The sequence below is a fragment of the Rhamphochromis longiceps genome, linkage group LG3 (assembly GCF_057381845.1).
Source record: "Rhamphochromis longiceps isolate RC_006_pf linkage group LG3, R_longiceps_female_GT1.1, whole genome shotgun sequence".
NCBI lineage: Eukaryota > Metazoa > Chordata > Actinopteri > Cichliformes > Cichlidae > Rhamphochromis > Rhamphochromis longiceps.
Window position 1 is genome coordinate 53,146,031 of NC_140559.1, and position 17,058 is coordinate 53,163,088.

The 17,058-nt window shown below is 43.4% G+C and overlaps 1 protein-coding gene across 1 annotated transcript; it reads left to right on the plus strand.

The window, feature by feature from the left end:
* Positions 1-370: 370 nt before the first annotated feature.
* Positions 371-16,464, plus strand: dok1b (docking protein 1b). The gene is made up of 5 exons (XM_085400349.1): positions 371-698; positions 11,516-11,836; positions 12,929-13,028; positions 13,133-13,305; positions 13,943-16,464. Exons 1-5 carry the CDS (start codon positions 642-644, stop codon positions 15,302-15,304), a joined length of 2,013 nt encoding a protein of 670 aa, XP_085256475.1. The 5' UTR covers positions 371-641; the 3' UTR covers positions 15,305-16,464.
* Positions 16,465-17,058: the final 594 nt, after the last annotated feature.

A 17,058-nucleotide genomic window follows, 5' to 3' on the forward strand; every position in this document is an offset into this window, starting at 1 on the left:
ATGCAATGCAGTGGGGGGAGCTGATAAGGACACAACTGGGTTCAGCAGGCTGTTCTCAAACAATTTCCACACTTTTAAGTGCAAAAACAAACAAATACAAAAAAAACAAATACAAAAAATTCCCCCCACCACCAACATAAATTGTCTATATTTAATTATCTAAATATCTTTGGAACATTTTCCACCCGCTGGAGAAGCTACACACAACTACAGCAAACTTCTCTTGTGGTTTTTGCAACCATACGCATGAAGTCAAAAGACATTATTCAGCGCTTTTATTGTGAAACCGATACCCGGAAGTGACGCGTTGTCGTATAAGCGCGGCTTTTCATTGGTCCATTTCTACAGGAGGAGTGAGAAGCGACAGATAGTCAAAGCAGCCGACAACATTTGGACATTAAGTTTGTGAGGACTTCTCGGTGACAGTTTGGAACTTTTTCTTCTTCTAGTATCACCATGACACTGTTACATGCGCGCGAGCGTCGCGATAAACACGGTTTAAGGCCTGTGGAGCGGAAGTGAGAGAAGAGAGAAGTTGTTGAGGGGGTGAAAGAAGAAAAAAAAAGGTGATTTTCTTCTGTCAAGTTCAAGTCCAGTTTCATCTTTGTGGAGGACGGCGGGCTTTAGCGTTTTTGGGGGGCATGGACACCCACGTTAAGGAGGGACAGCTTTATGTGCAACACCAAAAGTTTGGAAAGGTAAGACCCAGGAATAGAAAAGAAAAGAAAAAACGCTGCTTTTATTGATAAAATGTTGCGTTCACAGAAATAAAGGAAGTGCGTGTAGCCACAGCCAGTGTTATATTACAGGCAAATGAAACGAAGTGGTGGTACTTTAATAAGAGCCTGTAATAAACAAGCCATAACTTCTCTCTCTTATCTCAGCAGATAATATTCCATGTAATTTATTCAGGGTCACTAAAAAGAATGACAGATCCGTGCAACCACACAAACTCCACTCTATACTCAGCCAGTTTTGTGGATAGCTGCTGCTCATTATTGAGAAGCAAATAAAGCCTTTTAGGGGAAGAAAGAGGCACTAAAACTGCTCGTGACAGCATTATGTTGTCATATTTTGATTTTTAAAAAATCACAACTAAGTGATGTTAACTTTGTACCTCCACCAGACAGATGGTTTTTTTTGTACCTCGTGGCAAGTAAACAGAGCACTGGTGCAATTACAGGCCAGTGGCTTCAAAGATAATGCTACTGTACCTGCAGAAGGAGGAAGTCAGTGGCTGTGCCTTCAGTGATCTGGCCTTTTTTTGGTGTGGTGGTTTAGAGTAAAGGTGATGTGCATCTGTGTGCATGCAAATTTATCTCTGGGCTAAATGCAAGAACACATGAAACTAAAGTGAACTCAAGCTCCCTGAGTACTGTCAGGAAGGGAAGTTTGGTTGTGTGTGCGTGTTAGTGACAAGCTTTATGTGACTTTCCACAACAACTCATGATAAAAGTGTGTTAAACCATTAAAGTAGAGTCGGAAACCAAATCTATTTTCTACAAAGACGGCAGTCTTTACTTTCACTTCAGCTCAGCTGTCTGTACTTGCTGTTTACACCATTTAAACTCGCTGTCAGCATGCAGACTTTGTGTCATCTCGCAGCCACACACAAGCAGCACAGCTACCTGTGTGTTTTTGTGTGCATGCTGGTGTCAGCGCTCGGCCTCAGAGCACCACTGCATAGGAGCTGGGTTACTCTTTAAGATTTGTAAGAGGGTCTTTGTCTCTCCGTTTCTCTGTGGTCATATGACATGGACCAACAAAACATTCTGGCTCCATTTCCTGCCCTGGAATCAACACTTCACAATGCATATTCATACGCCCAAAACATAGTTTCAATGCCTTTTTATAGGCTGTTTTCAATAGAGCGTGATCAGACCTAAATCTTTCCATTTTCAAAAGTGAGGCGTTGTCTTTTACAGTGTCGAGGACCGAAGACCAGAAGTACCCTGAAGGGTATAAAGAAAGTATCAAAATTGAGCAGAATAGAACAGGAAGCAAAATGCTGGCTGATCTGAAAGTGTTGAAACGAGTGCGAGGTTTGGTGGGTGAATTATGCAATCGTTCGAGCTGTCAGTGGACAGGGTAGGACGTTCCCACGTGTATGGTCGGAAAATGTGACTTAAGAGTGAAGTGGCAGCGTCCAACCCAAGTTTCTGTTTCGCTCTGTTCTTCTTGTCAAACATTAAGTAGACCGTAGACCGCATTTTATATTTAGCTATTATCTAATCAGCTGTTTATTTCACTGATTAAATTAACTTGTTAATGTTTTTGTCCTATATGGTAAATACGTGCTAGAGATAAAGGATTGAAACAAACAAACAAACAAACAAAAGTATTTTGTTTGAAGCTGAAAGATGCTGATAGCCCCTGTTATCATCTGAGGGTTTTTTTCTGTCAACTTCAGAAAAAAACGTCTTCACAGAGAACAGCTGCTTCCACAGGCTGGCTCCTTGTGATGGGTAAAATTAAATTAGAGATAACTCTGCAGATCTGGCCCACTGTGGGCACTTTTGTTTGACCAGTGTTGTAGATGCTGTGATGGCACTGCGATGGCGCCCCATTTGCTGATCTGGTTGAAACAAAATAGGTCACACAATGATTTTTGTTTGGTATTCATTCATTTTATCATCAGTGCCAAGTCTTTACCAGAAGTAGCCCACATCCGCAAGATAACCAGAATGCGCATCATCCTTCTATAACTTACCCACGAGACAAATATTTCTGCTTTTCCTTTGATGCCACTCTGTGTCACAGCGGTATTCATAGGATCCAAAATATGGCATATTGCTCTGTTTTAACCAATCAGAAGCACATTTGAGCAATGCAGAGGTGTAAAACAGGGCAAATATTTGGGGTGATGCACCTTTATGTACACTGTAAATATGGTTTATTGGAAAACCATGTTTGAGATAAATATTTGGATTTATAAATCTTGGACCTGCAGATTGCAGTCCACTTTCATGGTGGAGCTGCACAAAGCTTTGAGTTTAAAGAGTGCAGGTGTGGGCATGACGGTGCAGCTCTAAAGCCAGGAGCTAGCTGCCACTTGAACAGACGGGGTGTGTCAGGCAACTACATTTATCCAACAGTGATTCATGTCTGAAGGTCCTCGCGGTGGATTAATGGGTTTGTGTGTCAGATTGTCTGTATTTGCAGGTAGCACCTCAGTAGCTACATCACATTTCTCGGAAAAGAAACAACAAATCATTTGTAGTTTGTGGAAGTAGCATACAGGAAGGTGTGCAGTTTTCCTTGAATAGTCTGCAAGAATAGTACAAAGGATCATGATGGCAGTATTGAAAATCCCCATCGATGCATTAGATTTGATATTTTCCCCTCTTTGCATAATGATTTACTTTCATGTCCTCCTGGTTTTACAAATACCTGATATGTTTGGACCGAACTCTGTAACTGTGAGTATTTTAAAGTGTTAGTTCTGTAAATTTTAGAGAAATTTACAAAACATTTACTGCACTTTACACTGGAAGACAGTGGGAGCAATTTCTTTGCGTACATTTTAATGTTGGGGTAGGGTCATTGTGCTTATCATTCCCTGTTCTTATCAAGTCCTCGTTCCCATTCAACATCTACAGGCACAACAGTACTTCAGGGAGTTTGGTTCATATCTTGGCATAAAACCCCCCCAAACTAAAATCTTTTGTCACTCTCCCGATCACTCGGTTAGAACACAGAGAAAAGCTCAACGTCATTATACTGATTTATTTCCGGTGCACTTTCCCCCCCTTTGTCGCCTTTAGTCAACAGGTCATCATGCTTCAGTAAGCATTAATACTTCTGTACAGGTATCGTGTTACAGCACAGTGACGTTTTCAGAATTGTTACCACCCCTAAAAATACGAATACTTGAAAACAGAACTACCCTTTTTGTCTTTTGACTAAAACTACCATATAAATGAACTTTGTCATGGACTACGATATTACAGTAAAGCTTTTTAATTTTGTAATAAAAGTAAGCTAAACAGTTTACTGTATGAACATTTAGGCACGCACAAATGTGGCACATATTTGGCCAGTTCAAGCTAGCGTTTACTAACAGTCTAACTTTCTGACTCTGCGCATCAGAAATTCGGTACTCTTGCGGCTGGAAATGATTTATCATATTTGACAGACTTCCTCCGAGACATAGATTTCAGAAAGTCTTCACATTTCGCAGAATTTGTCATTTGTTAATGTAAAGCCGATGCTGCACGTGCTCGCTGAAACAGAACTGAACATTCAGCGTCTTAATAAGGACCTCATTCGCATGTTTGCACACGTTGGTGATGGTTGAGCTGTCATGAAAGCTGGTAGCCATCCCTGTCAGGAGCGACTTGAGTAACATGTCATCGCTGATGCGAAGGATTGAAGCACAGACCAAAAAATCCAATGTTTCCAGCTTTCCAGGGAATACTTGTTGGTTTGAAGTGAAAGTATTTGAGAGTTGTTGTTTTATCTGATAGTTAATGCTAAGATAATGATGAGTTAACTGGTCACCAGAAATTTGTTAATAATAAGTCCTTTTTTATGCAGCAATTCCAACAAATCCACTGGTTCCAGGATCTTTAGATTTTCTGTTTGATCTTTTTAACTGCTTGTAATATTTCTTGACATTTACAGACCAAATGATGATCATAAAATTTCTCTGAGGATTAATCGGTAGCCAGAGTGCCTGTTCCTATTGGATCTGCTGGTCGATTTGGCTAAACTTAGACCTCAACTTCCACATTTTGCGACGACGTCATTGTTGAAAACCGCGTTGGCGCTGAGAGCGACCTCTTACCTGTGTTACCTGATTTCACAGACATTACTATTGCCCTTAAAATCTCCACTCCACACATAGCTGTTTTTCCATACGGCGTGTGCACAATGGTACCAGCCTCACCGTGTAGTAGCGCGAATATAATTTGAGTCAAATCAGCAGATCGTTTGGGAGCGAGTAACGGAAAGCGTAAATGAACCGAACAGGCAGTTATTGCGGTTTGCTCAAATGTTATTGTCTCACATTAGTTTCACTCAAATCTGAGCTCATTGTGATTCACGTTTGGTTTTTGGGTCGAGAGAATCTGCAAACAGTTGAGAAAAGCTTGAGTTTATAGACACCACAGAGGACTGAGGTTAGGGCAGCAGACCTGTGGTCAGAGCAGTTGGCCATCTCCTTTTCTCTTATAAAACGTCCTCCTCGTTTGTCTACCTTTTACATAAAGTCACACATAAACAGAGAGCCCTCTGTTTTCCACCAGATTCCTTTTAGTGCATATTACCAACAACACACGGCATGATACAGACAAACTTTTATGCTTAAAGAAACACACACACACACACACACACACACACACACACACACACACACTGGCCTTGCATGTGCCACTGAGGTCTGTCTGTGGCCAGTAAGAGGATGGTGGAGTGGGTTATTACACTGGTTTATTACAGACAAAGAGCATCACGTGTTCACGCAGCGACAGACTGGTTAAATGTATATCTACCTGCCTGAAAGCATCTGTCTGTATGCAAACACTTATTGTAATGACAGTTGGAAGGACAAGCAAATGAAACCCAAAGTTTTGTAATCCTGACTGGAAACACAGTGGAATCTGTGGCATATAAACAAACAAAGAGTTGAATATGTGTAAGAAGTGCAAAATTCATTATTTTTTTCACCATTATGTTCAGTGCACAGCTACCTGAAGGAAAGAAGAAGAATTATATTATTATTATTATATATTATATATTATTATATTTCTTATACTACCCTAAAGTGGTAGTCAGTCATGAAGTATGGGCCATGTGCTTCTCTTCGATTCTTCCAGCTCTTGCAAACAGACAGGACATCACTGAGGAAGTTTCGCTCCTTCGCTCAAATACATCTCTTTTGCATAATTTCCACTATGTGTAATAGCGGCTGATAACGGCCGGTTGCCTTATATGGAGCAGCTGTTTCACAGACAGACATAATGCACACACAGTCGCACACCCGCACATGCTTTAAAGTCTCACATCCTTTTCATGTATACCACTGAATTACATCACATTGTAAGAAGGGCTGATCGCGGTCTGCGTGCGTGCATTCGCTTGTATGGTCCACGGCAAACAGTTGGGCATTCTCACACAGACCCACACACAAGCAAACATATATACACTGACACAGACCAGGATTCAGATGAAGGAAGCAAAGAGGATCCTCAGTAATGACAATCCCACACATTTCCTGTCTGTTTTGGCAGTTCATTTTAAAGGCTGCAGTGTGTGTCGGTGTGTGTGCGTGAAGGACTTTGGTAAAGCTGTCTTATTTAATGCGGGGACCTCTTTTATGGCTGCATTTGACAGGGATATTAAGACATTTATTATGAACACATTTACCTCAAGGCCTTCAGAGGTTATCCAGCTCAGCTTTTACAGGAAACCTCAGAAAGACCAACTAAGGACCCTGTAGGTTGTAGATATACACAAACCCTGTTGCTATAGCTGTATCTGAAGCATCATGCAAATATCATAATTCCACCTTTACATACTGAGTCACACGTTGATGATTTTCATGCAGCGGATGATAATGAAAAAGCTGTTAGGGCTTATTCAGTACGGCAGTACTGATGGTTGACAGTAAATACGGGCAGAGCATTTACTGACGTACAGTTAGGAAGTACTTCATTTTACATGAGGTGCTCTATTTTATTTCTTCTTCTTTATCCTATTAGTCCTTTATTTGTCAGTTACAGTTAAGTGTACTTCGCCAGTATGTTATATACAAATATTTAGATGCAGCACCTACCGCTTTGAGAGCTTTTACCGGTCCTAACAAGCATTTCCACTACATTTCCTTAAGTATAGCATCCAAAGACTGTCTATTACAGTCTAATCAACGAATCCCAAAGAATCCACAAGCTGGAGTTGACAAATTTCTTAGCTGACATGCAAATGAGTATTTCATGATTTACATCAATCTGACTGCTGGGCTAGTCTGCTGGCCTGGGCTCTGTAGAGTCAAAATGATAACAATATAATAAAATAACAATATTTAAATGGAATTTACTAAAATGTTTCTGACGATAAAGAAAAATAATATTTAACAGTGTTTTATTGATGTTCCCAGCTTGCAGGCAGCAAAATCAAGTGAAGGACGGCATCCAGCTTGTGTGAGCTGCTGTCTAACTAATTCAAAGCGTGAATCTATTGTAACAAGGTAACAGAAGCTTCAGCGTTGGGGAGCAACAGTAGTGACACAACAGAAGTCAAATGTAGAGTAAAATAAAAATATCTCGGGTCGAGTTTTTTAACCTGCTGATTTAAGTCTTCCTTTTCCTCACTGTGACCACATCAGGAGTTTCCATCCATCGTTTGCTTTTCCTGTCGTATAGAGTGCAGCTAGCAAGCGCTCCAGCGATGTTCAGTTGAGTTAATTACTTCGGCCCACACATCAGCTGGCTCTATATCTCCTCCTTGCATGCCTCCGTAGCTTGTTTGTGCTTGATGGTGACTTTTTGCCTCAATTTGTTGTTTCCGCCTTCAGCTGAAGCAGTTTTCTTGTTGAAGTTAGTTAAAGTAGCTCCTTTATTACCCTTAGTGTCAGACATATCTGTGCATGCTACATAAACGTAAACTTATATCATGTAAAACTATACTGGTTTCATTTCAAGACAATATGATATGCTATACCAACTGTTTTAGCAGGTTTTGGATAGCTAGGAGATCTCCAAGCCAACAAGTCCTTTTCTTTGTTTGCTAATCCACACAAGTTCAAAATAAAGCTAAATTATCGTCAGAATAGAGCTGATTACATATTTGGCAAATGGAAACTATGTTTTTCCTACTTGCTGCTTGGTCAAGACACTCAGAATATGAGAAGACTAGAAAGAGAAACGATAAATAATAACTAGCTATAGCGATTTAGCTTTAAAGGTCTTTAATGTGTCAGTAGGAAAAGCAGGTGTAAGTAAAATAGAAGCTGGCTGAATTCCTTCGAATCTCTTTAGCTTCTGGATCCTGTTATAATTCCCGTTGACTCACTCTCACACTTCTATGGAAGACAGCTGAATGGCATGAAGCCACTGTAAATGGTTTTAACCCTTGTGTGTCTCCCAACATGACAAATGAATGTGCCGTGATAAAGTATTTTTGTTAAGTTGTATATATCATGTCATAATACCACTTTTCTTTAAAAAGCTTTAACCCTTTAAATCGATGTCAAAAGTCACACACTGGGCTGTGGCTGCTGTTCCACTCAGCTTTCAGGTTCTTTGGGCTTTAATTTTCTGACGTACTAAATAATGTTTTCGCTTCTTATCAGTGAAGTAGAACCTTTCCTGCCGTTGTAATATTCATATTTCTCATTTACTTCTGTTCGCTGGATTTTCCCTGCTGGTCGAAGGACTTTACCCCTGACCTTCCTGTTACAAACTCAGCTGTCTGGCTGTCAGGCCTCGCTGAGTGATTGAAGGGGAAACACATCTTTTTCAGGAGAAATGTCCACATATGACTTAAGAGTAAAAAGCTTGGAGGAATTTTCTAAATAAAATAAGTTATCAGCTTCATGACAAACACTACTTTAGTCTACACTGCATTGACTACATGCAGCCGTACATGTCTTCATGTCTATTTTCAGCAGTGAACGCCGGGGCTCTTTTACACCTGCCGAGCTTCTCATTGTTCAGCGTCGGATCGCGTGCCACGTTGTTTGCCGCTGTCCTTGTTTGTTAGCTGTTGCTTCCTCACCGCTGGCCTCGGGGTAGAAATGATAAACCTGTCGCCAAATTTTGTCCGGGTCATTTTTTTTATCCCGGGAGATAAAAGATAAAGCAGGCACATTTCTTTACACAGAAGACACGTAAACCCAAAACCTCCTCAATGAGATATTTTTAGTTAATTTTTAAACTAAAGTGATGTACAGATGCAGTCAGAGCTGGAGTAGTTAGATTAAAATGAACTAACTGTTAAACCTCAAAAACTCATAGAATTATTTTAATATACTAAATTAATCTTAATATACTAAATTAATCTATGTGTAAACTCAAGATGAGTAAATGCTTTTAAGATAATTTTTCTGTATGAGCAATGATGACTAATGCTGAGGTCTGCAACTGCTGCTGATTGAATGTAAAGGAAACAATGGCTTGTGCAACAGATTTGAGTTAAACTGCACTGGAGTCATCACCACATGCCTCCTACATTAAGCCTCAGACAGCAGAGCGGTAGAGTAACAGAACAGCCTGGAAATCTCATTTTGACTCAGAATTTCTGAACCTTAACTTTACTCTTCATCAGTTTTTAATCATTTGTGGACAATTTTGCGTTCCCCTCTACTGCTATCAGATCAAACCACACACTTTTAGCTCGTTCGACAGACATTAACAGCATAATGTAAATCATATCTTGTGTTTCAATTCAAATTCACCTTTTTCTATCCTTTCAGCCTGTCCCACCCACTTAGGCAGCTTTCAGATTTAGTTTAAACTCAGCCTACTTGTCTGATCGCTACATGAAAAACAAACTTGTGTTTCTTTTCTTTTTTTCGCCTGTCCCATTTGGTTCTTTAGCCATCAGAATTGTTGTCTGAAGACCAACAAGGATACCCAATGGATTTACTTTGCCAAATGGATCATCGTGGCATTGCCGTATTGGTCCATTTGGTCGATCTTTGTTTTTATTATTTATTATATTTTATTTTCAGATGTTACAGACGGGACAGACATGAGTGAGAGATAGGAAAGGGAGAAAGAAAGAGGAAGGAAAGGAAAAACAGAAGGGGAGAGGGACAGTGAGAAAGGGGGGGAGAAAAAAAATAAAAATCTCCTGGATCACCTGTTGAGAGAAGAATAGAAAACAAGCAAAAAAAGACAAAAAAAACAAAAAACAAAGCAACATACTAAACACAACACCATCGCATTAATCTAGCTAAGTGTAAACAGCAGTAAATACTAAATATTCAATGTTGTTGTGCAGCACGCAGGACAGATGTGCTTCGAAGTAGCAGCCAAGAAAGGTGTAATTTGGGTCTACGAGCAGTGAACACCCGTGTGCATACCTGTGTGGATCAGCGCGCTTGTATTCCAAAGGTTTCTCCATGTAACGATCTGCTAGGGAGTGTGGGGGGGCCACAGCCCCGTCCTCCAGGGTGTGAAGCAGGTATGGAGGAGATCAAAACTCCAGACATCCAGAGGCCCCCAGAACACAAGAAACCATGGAAGACCAACAGAGGGGCAGCCGCGCCACTGTTCCAGTAAGAGCTGAGGAGAGTCCCAGATGAGGGCTCACTCAGCAGCCGTGGAGCAGAAGCCAGGGGGAGTTGCAGTGACGCGCCCGTGAGCTCCGCTGGCCGCCAGCTGTGCCTGAGTGACCGAGCCCCAGGCCGAGAGGCCGGGGGCACCCCACCCCCGAAGGGGCCCGAGCGAGCCCCAGGCTCCAGGCCCCGATAAGCGGCCGCCAAGGAGTGAGCCGGTGTGTACCTGGACGCCCACCCCCAGACACAAAGAACCACCAACGCACCGACACCTGAGGGAGTCCGCCACCGGCAGGGGAAGTGGTGGTGGGTGGAGATAGGCCTCCAAACCTTGGAGGGCCTGAGATGTCCCCAGAGAGGTGGCATCTGATACCCAACCTGACATATAGACACAGACATACAGGCACACACAGACACAAACATCCATTCCCACCCTCATGCTCTCATATGCACTCACTCCACACTCAACCAACGTGGAGACAGACATAAAGAGACGCTGTACACACGATCACACTCCCCAAGCGTACTCTACAAACCGGGTCTAGGTACCCTTGCTCCTGGAGGGGGGAACTGCACCCAGACCCAGGTGGTGTTACCCTTTTCCCTGCGGTGGGGAGAGGCAGACCACCCCGACTCCGTAGCAGCAGGGAGGCCCCACACTCCAGACCGCAGTCGGACGGCCAACTCCAACTAGCCCTCCCGCTCCAGCAGGCCGCAGAGAATGGGGGTGGGAACAAACTTGTGTTTCTAAAGACTTGTACTGTAAAGTGAACAATGTCAGTAAAACTTAAAAAATAAAAACTACGACAGAAATGTTCAGAAGAAAGTAAATATTACACACCCTGTACTTGAAATATGACCTAACCTAAGAATGTGTAACCTCCTCACATGTTTTGCAGTGATGACAATTTGCATTTGGAGTCATGCTTCTGTCCACATGGCAATATTTGTCAAAGTTTCCTGTTACTACTGATTTGGTCTTCACAACTAATGCAAGAAATGCATGGTCAGAGTGTACAGCAGCCTAATCAGCTCTTTGGCTGACCTGATTTATTAGTGGGTCAGTATTTTAGACCCATATTTCCCAGTCTCTGTGTCAGCATTTATAACCATCAGTAAATGAAAATTAAAAAAAAGTGAGAAACACCCTTCAACCAAGTTTTTTGTGACATACTCTATCAGAGGGTACTCTGCAGCTTCCCTCTTTGTCACTGCAAATAAGCAGGTGAAAGGTGCTAAAACGCTTCTCTCGGTTTTAGCTACAATAATGTTTAATGATTTTTCTCGTTACTTCCACAGAAATGGAAGAAGAACTGGTTCGTCCTCTACCCTGCCAGCCAAAATGGCATCGCCCGCCTCGAGTTCTTCGACGCTCCTGGTGGTGGAGGTGGAGGTGGCGGAGGCTCCGTAGGCGGGTCCAATGAGAAGACCAGGAAGCTGGACAAGAAGATCATTCGCTTGTCCGAGTGCATTTCCATCCTGCCTGCACTGACAGAGAGCTGCCCCAAAGACAACATGGCAGCGTTTTGTGTGGAAACAAACGATAAGATGCACGTGTTTTCAGCAGAAAAGGCCGTTGCCAAGGATTGGATGGATACCATGTGTGACATTGCATTTCAGGTATTTTTTATAGTTTTTAAAGACTTGTACACCTGCTAATTAGTACTAAGTAATATACAAATAAAATACTGGACTTGACTAACCATACAGGTGTTATAGTCAAAAGCTCAGTCATTCCTATAAGCGGCTTTGAAGTCACCTAACCTCCAACACCTTTTTGTTGCAGGCCTCAAACGTTTCATTTGTCTTAAATGAACTTGGTCATTTTAGCATGGGCGCCTATGGGGGACCGACTCACTTTAGTAACCAGCCTCATGTGGACGTTAGAAAGTTGTCGATTTTCGCACTTCTCCGCCGGCTTTATTTTTCAGCGCCGTAGGCTGATGCTCGGTTTGCTATAGGAAGCAGAGTTTGCAGTGTGTGACTAATACCAGGGTGGATGTGTGTGTGTTTTTTAAGGCTTCCTGTGTGTGTGTTTAATGTCTTTATCTCTTGTTGTATCTACAATATGTTTCTTTGCACCTAGCTTCTCTGCTCTGTAGTGTACAAGCCTAAACGTGACGACAAATATTTGCACAAATTTAATGAAAAAGCGGATTTAGTGCAATTCAGTATCGACTGCAATGTGGACTTTTCTTTTTGTTTGTGCGTGAGTCTTCCAGATTTTCCCACATGCCCTTGGAGTGTCTATGTAGGCCACAGCTTGCACCATGTGAGCGCCTACACACATATACACAAACATGAACGTAGCAGATATTTGCAGAAAGGAAGCCAGAGGGAGTTTCCAGGAGGAAGACTGCACACTCAGCCTCTCTAACGCTTTACTCTTTTCTCTTCTCACTCTTTTTACTTGGTCCTTCACGTCTGCTGTGTTTTTATGAAATTCCGTTTTATTTATATAGCACCAAATTACAACAATAGCCGCCTCAAGGTGCTTTACATTGTTGGGTAAAAACCCTGCAATAAGACGAGAAAAACCAGACAGTCAAGCAACTCACTATGACCAAGCACTTGGCGACAATAGGAAGAAAAAACTCCCTTTTAAAAGGGAAGAAACCCTCGGCAACACATAGCTTACATATGTTTATGTGTACATGCTGTGAGTATCCTAATTCAGTGTCTGGTTGTCTGTTGTGTTTATGTGACCAACAGGGCGGAAGTGGCAGCAGTACCAGCGGTGCTGTAGACTCTAATGGAGGACCCCAGGACCTGCAGATGGCCGAGAACCTCATCTACTACTCCAGAGAGGAGGGTAAGTCACAAAGCAGTCCAGTCTTTTGGGCTCAGGGGTTAATCTAATCCAGCCAGATATTTTCTAGAAGATTTATGAAAAAAATTGCTCTCATTTTGTTGCAGTGAACGAGTTCTGGGTAACCATTCAACGGACCGAGGCCTCAGAGCGTTGTGGGCTCGCGGGCAACTACTGGCTGAAAGCTGAAAGCGATGTTTTGATCTTGAAGGAGCCAAAGACCAAGAGGCAGGTTCTGGTGTGGCCCTACAAGCTGCTGAGGAGATACGGCAGGGACAGGGTGAGTGAGATATGTCTCTGATAGGCAGAAAAACGATCAGAGCAACAGAGAAATGGCTAAAATCTCCTCAGGTCATCAAAACGTGTTGATCTCTGACAAACTTGGAAAGGATGTGTGTTGTCCTAAGTTTAAACGCACGGCGCACGACTGATTATACGTAGGAAGTGAAAACAATGACAGCGTGTATATATGTGGTTTGAGCCTCAGCGTTACTAAATATATTTAAGGTCCGACTCTCTGTGGTTGTTTTGTGTCACTTAGATGCTTTAAAGCTCAAGATCAGGACTTAAAATTAGCAGATGACCTTTAAAAGAGGCTGTTTAGTTTGTCTACTCATGATGTTTATGTTTAAGTATTGATGCCATCGCTGGTGCAGGTTGGAAGGGAAACAGATAATGACTTTCAACTTTCTGCCTCAGTTAGAATTTGGAAGTAAATTTATTATTCAGATCTAATCAGAAAACTTGAAAATGAAGCGAAGTTCACTGGAAAAAGGAAGTGCTGGGACTTGTGCGACTAGCTTCTGTTGCTTCTGTTTCATTTTGAAATTTGTTCAATCCCTTCTGTAACAGACACACTTAACTCTAAATTTTGGATGAAACCCAATTAACCTTTTTTTTTTCTCTTCTTTTTCCAGGTCATGTTTTCATTCGAGGCGGGCCGACGGTGCGACTCGGGCCCTGGCACCTTCACCTTTGAGACCAAACAAGGGAACGAGATCTTCATACTGGTCGACCAGGCGATCCAGTCACAGAAAGCTCTAGCTGAAGAGCGCCGCCTCAGCAGCCCTTTGAACTCTGAATCAGACTGCTCAGCATCGCTTCAACATCTCCGCAATACCATTTCTGCCAGCATGGCGACGGGAAGCGGCGACAGCAGCAGCTGCAGCAGTCGCGAGGCCGACGGGGATTCGGGCGGGAGCAAACCAGGCTCGGCTGACGGCGTGCTCGGAAAGAGAGACGGAGGAGACGGAGGACGGGTGCAAGGAGGTGGAACGGGACTTAAAGGGAGGAGTTTACCAGAGCCTCCAGGGATGTTGGGAGGTGCAGGGACACCTCCGCGGTCTCCCAAAGGACATGTGGGCAAAGGTGTGTCCTTATCTGATGAAAGCGCAGGCCTTTATTCTGAACCAGCTGATTCAGTCCGTTTGCCTCTGCAAATCGCTGATTGTCTCTATTCTGACCCGGTGGACAGCATCAAGGCTCAGAACCAAACCAGCAGCCCATCCACAGCCACCGCTCCAGTGCCCACTCCACGCCAACGACCAGTAGGCGACGATTCCGTGGGAGCGGGCGTCCAAGGGGATCACCCGTCAGGCAGTAACCACAGGAAGCACCCAGATCTGTACTCGCATGTGTACGATCAGATCACTATGGATCTGAACGCACTGAGTCTAAACGGGGGTGTAGGGAAAGGACGAGGGGGAGGACGGGCGGTGAACAATAGCAGGCGACCCCCGGGAGGTAACGCAGAAGGAGCTCCGTCACCTCCCGCCTCTTCCCAGGAGCACATATATGACGAACCAGAGGGTCGTGCAAAAGGAAGCATACCCGCTAGCTTAGGAATGCTTTTTTATGACAAAGCTCACGCGGAGCCTCACAGCCAGAGGAGACAAGAGGAGACGGTGACCCCATCAGGACAGGAGGGGAAGCAGCCTCAGAGACAATCCCCTCCCCAGTTTGGCCAGGGCCGTGGCACGCCACAGCCTCCGACGCCGCGGTTCCCCAAGCCCCTTACCGCTCCCAAGCCAGGCAGGGGTGGTTTCACTCGTAAGGAGCCAGTTCCTCTGCCCCCTGGAAAACATGGAGGTCCCGCCAATAACGTGAACAACAACAACAACAACATTTGGGGTGGTGGTGATAGTGGAGACAGGGGGAAAGTGGTGTACAGCAAAGTATCAAAATCTAAGGCTCCAGCTACTGCTATGTGGTACAGCCAGCACCAACAAGCACGGCTGAGAGCACCCGATATCATTTATGACAACCTGGGAGATATTTGACACGAATTGCTTTTTTCAAAGAGGTAAGATGACGCTGAAAGACAAATTTTTGGTCAGTGCCTGCGGGCTTTTCCAAAGGACTGAGTGCATTTCGCATTTCTTCCGGCGGCAGACTGGAATAATGATTTGAGACAGCGGATTAGCTCACAGCCACGAGAAAACCACAACATGGCTGTATTTTTTGAAACATGCTGTGCAGCTATAGCAGGGCCACCCTGCGCTTGTGTGTGTTCCAGAAAGAGAGAGTGAGTGTTTGCCTGGTCAAACCCATAATTGGCGTACCCAAGCCACAGTGTGGTCAAAGCCAGCCACTTCATTTGAACGAACACACGCACACATAAAGGAGCCGAATGGATGTGCCAACAAGAGTCTCTGCTTACGGGCTTGACTTGAAGACGCTGGGAGAGTGGCTTGGCTCTTCTTTTCTCATCCGCTGTGGCTGCGAAGTGACCGAAGAACATGTTTTTTTGCACTGCTGCTTTCTCCGTTTCTTTGAAATGCGTGACGGACACAAGTCATTGTTTGACAGTGAGACGAGGGATAAACCAAAAGGAACCAGTCATTTTCTGTTTGTGTTTTCCGGGCTGATATATTCTCTCAAATCTCACCAAAGTGGGAAGATGAATTTTTTCAGGCCAGGACACTAATATGAGATGTGGTCGCACTGGAAGAGCTGCTGTTTTAAAAAAAAAAAAGGACAAAAAAAAGCAGCTGATTTAGTGAAGCCTGAAAAGTGGAACTGTTAAGACGGCTTCAGAATCAGAAACAATCTTGTGGCCGTTAAATCACAACTTCCTGCACAAGTTTAACATTTGGTAAAATCCTGTATATTTCTGTGTTTTCACAAACTAAATATGAAACTAATCAGTCCTCCGCAGTGTAATAAGTATGTGTGTGTATGTGTCCAAAAAAGCTGTGCTCTCTGTAAATATAACTAATAATAAAAGTGGCTCTACAAATTTAAACGATTTCTTCAAAGTCACTTCTTTAAACAAGTTTCTCGATTACCACCCCGCTCTCCTTGTCCTGCCAGGAGCCAATCAGACGCTTAAAAGACTTTTCTGTTCTGGACCAAAACAGGACAGCGACGCAGTCTGACCTCATCCTCCGCTTCTCTCCTGCTGCCACGCTCTGTTTTTGTTGTTTCTGTCGGTTTCCAGCCACTTAATCACACCATTAAAGCCCAGCCTAAAAAAAAAAAAAAAAAGTAAGAGAAGCACAAAGACGTCCTTTCTTACTTTCTTCCTTCCTTTCTCCATCTCTGCTTTAATTCTGTTGTCCGGTTGCTCTGGTGACAGTTAAAACGGTGGCTGGTTTGTGTCAGACACGCTGTGCATTTTAACTCCTGAGAGATACCGTAAGAGGACGGCGGGCACACGAGATGGGAAGATGTGAGGGTTTCTTCTGAGCTGAGGGTGACAAAACAGTCGGAACAAAGAGATTTAAAGACGGAGGGGGGAAAAAAAAAAACGCTGACATGATGAATGCTGGCTTGGATGAGCCAAGTTGTGTCTGGTTGGCTTGCAAACAGGTACAGGCTGTTCTCTTTGCAGCCACTGCTGCTATTTATCCCCTTCATCCCTCTTTATCCCTCTTTTTTTATTCCCTCACCTGCTGCTGGAGTAATTGGATTACATATTGAAAGTAAATTTCCCAACTTCTCTAACACTCCTTCTTCTTTCAGACAGAACGAGGGAAGAAAAACAAAGTACAAGAGCGGCAGTGAGCTTCTGTCTTTCTCATTAAACTCTCAG

Coding starts and splice junctions, on each gene's coding strand:
- dok1b (XM_085400349.1), top strand. CDS start 642: ATGGACACCCACGTTAAGGAGGGACAGCTTTATGTGCAACACCAAAAG. Junction 699..11,515: donor AACACCAAAAGTTTGGAAAG/GTAAGACCCAGG, acceptor TTACTTCCACAG/AAATGGAAGAAGAACTGGTT. Junction 11,837..12,928: donor TGTGTGACATTGCATTTCAG/GTATTTTTTATA, acceptor TGTGACCAACAG/GGCGGAAGTGGCAGCAGTAC.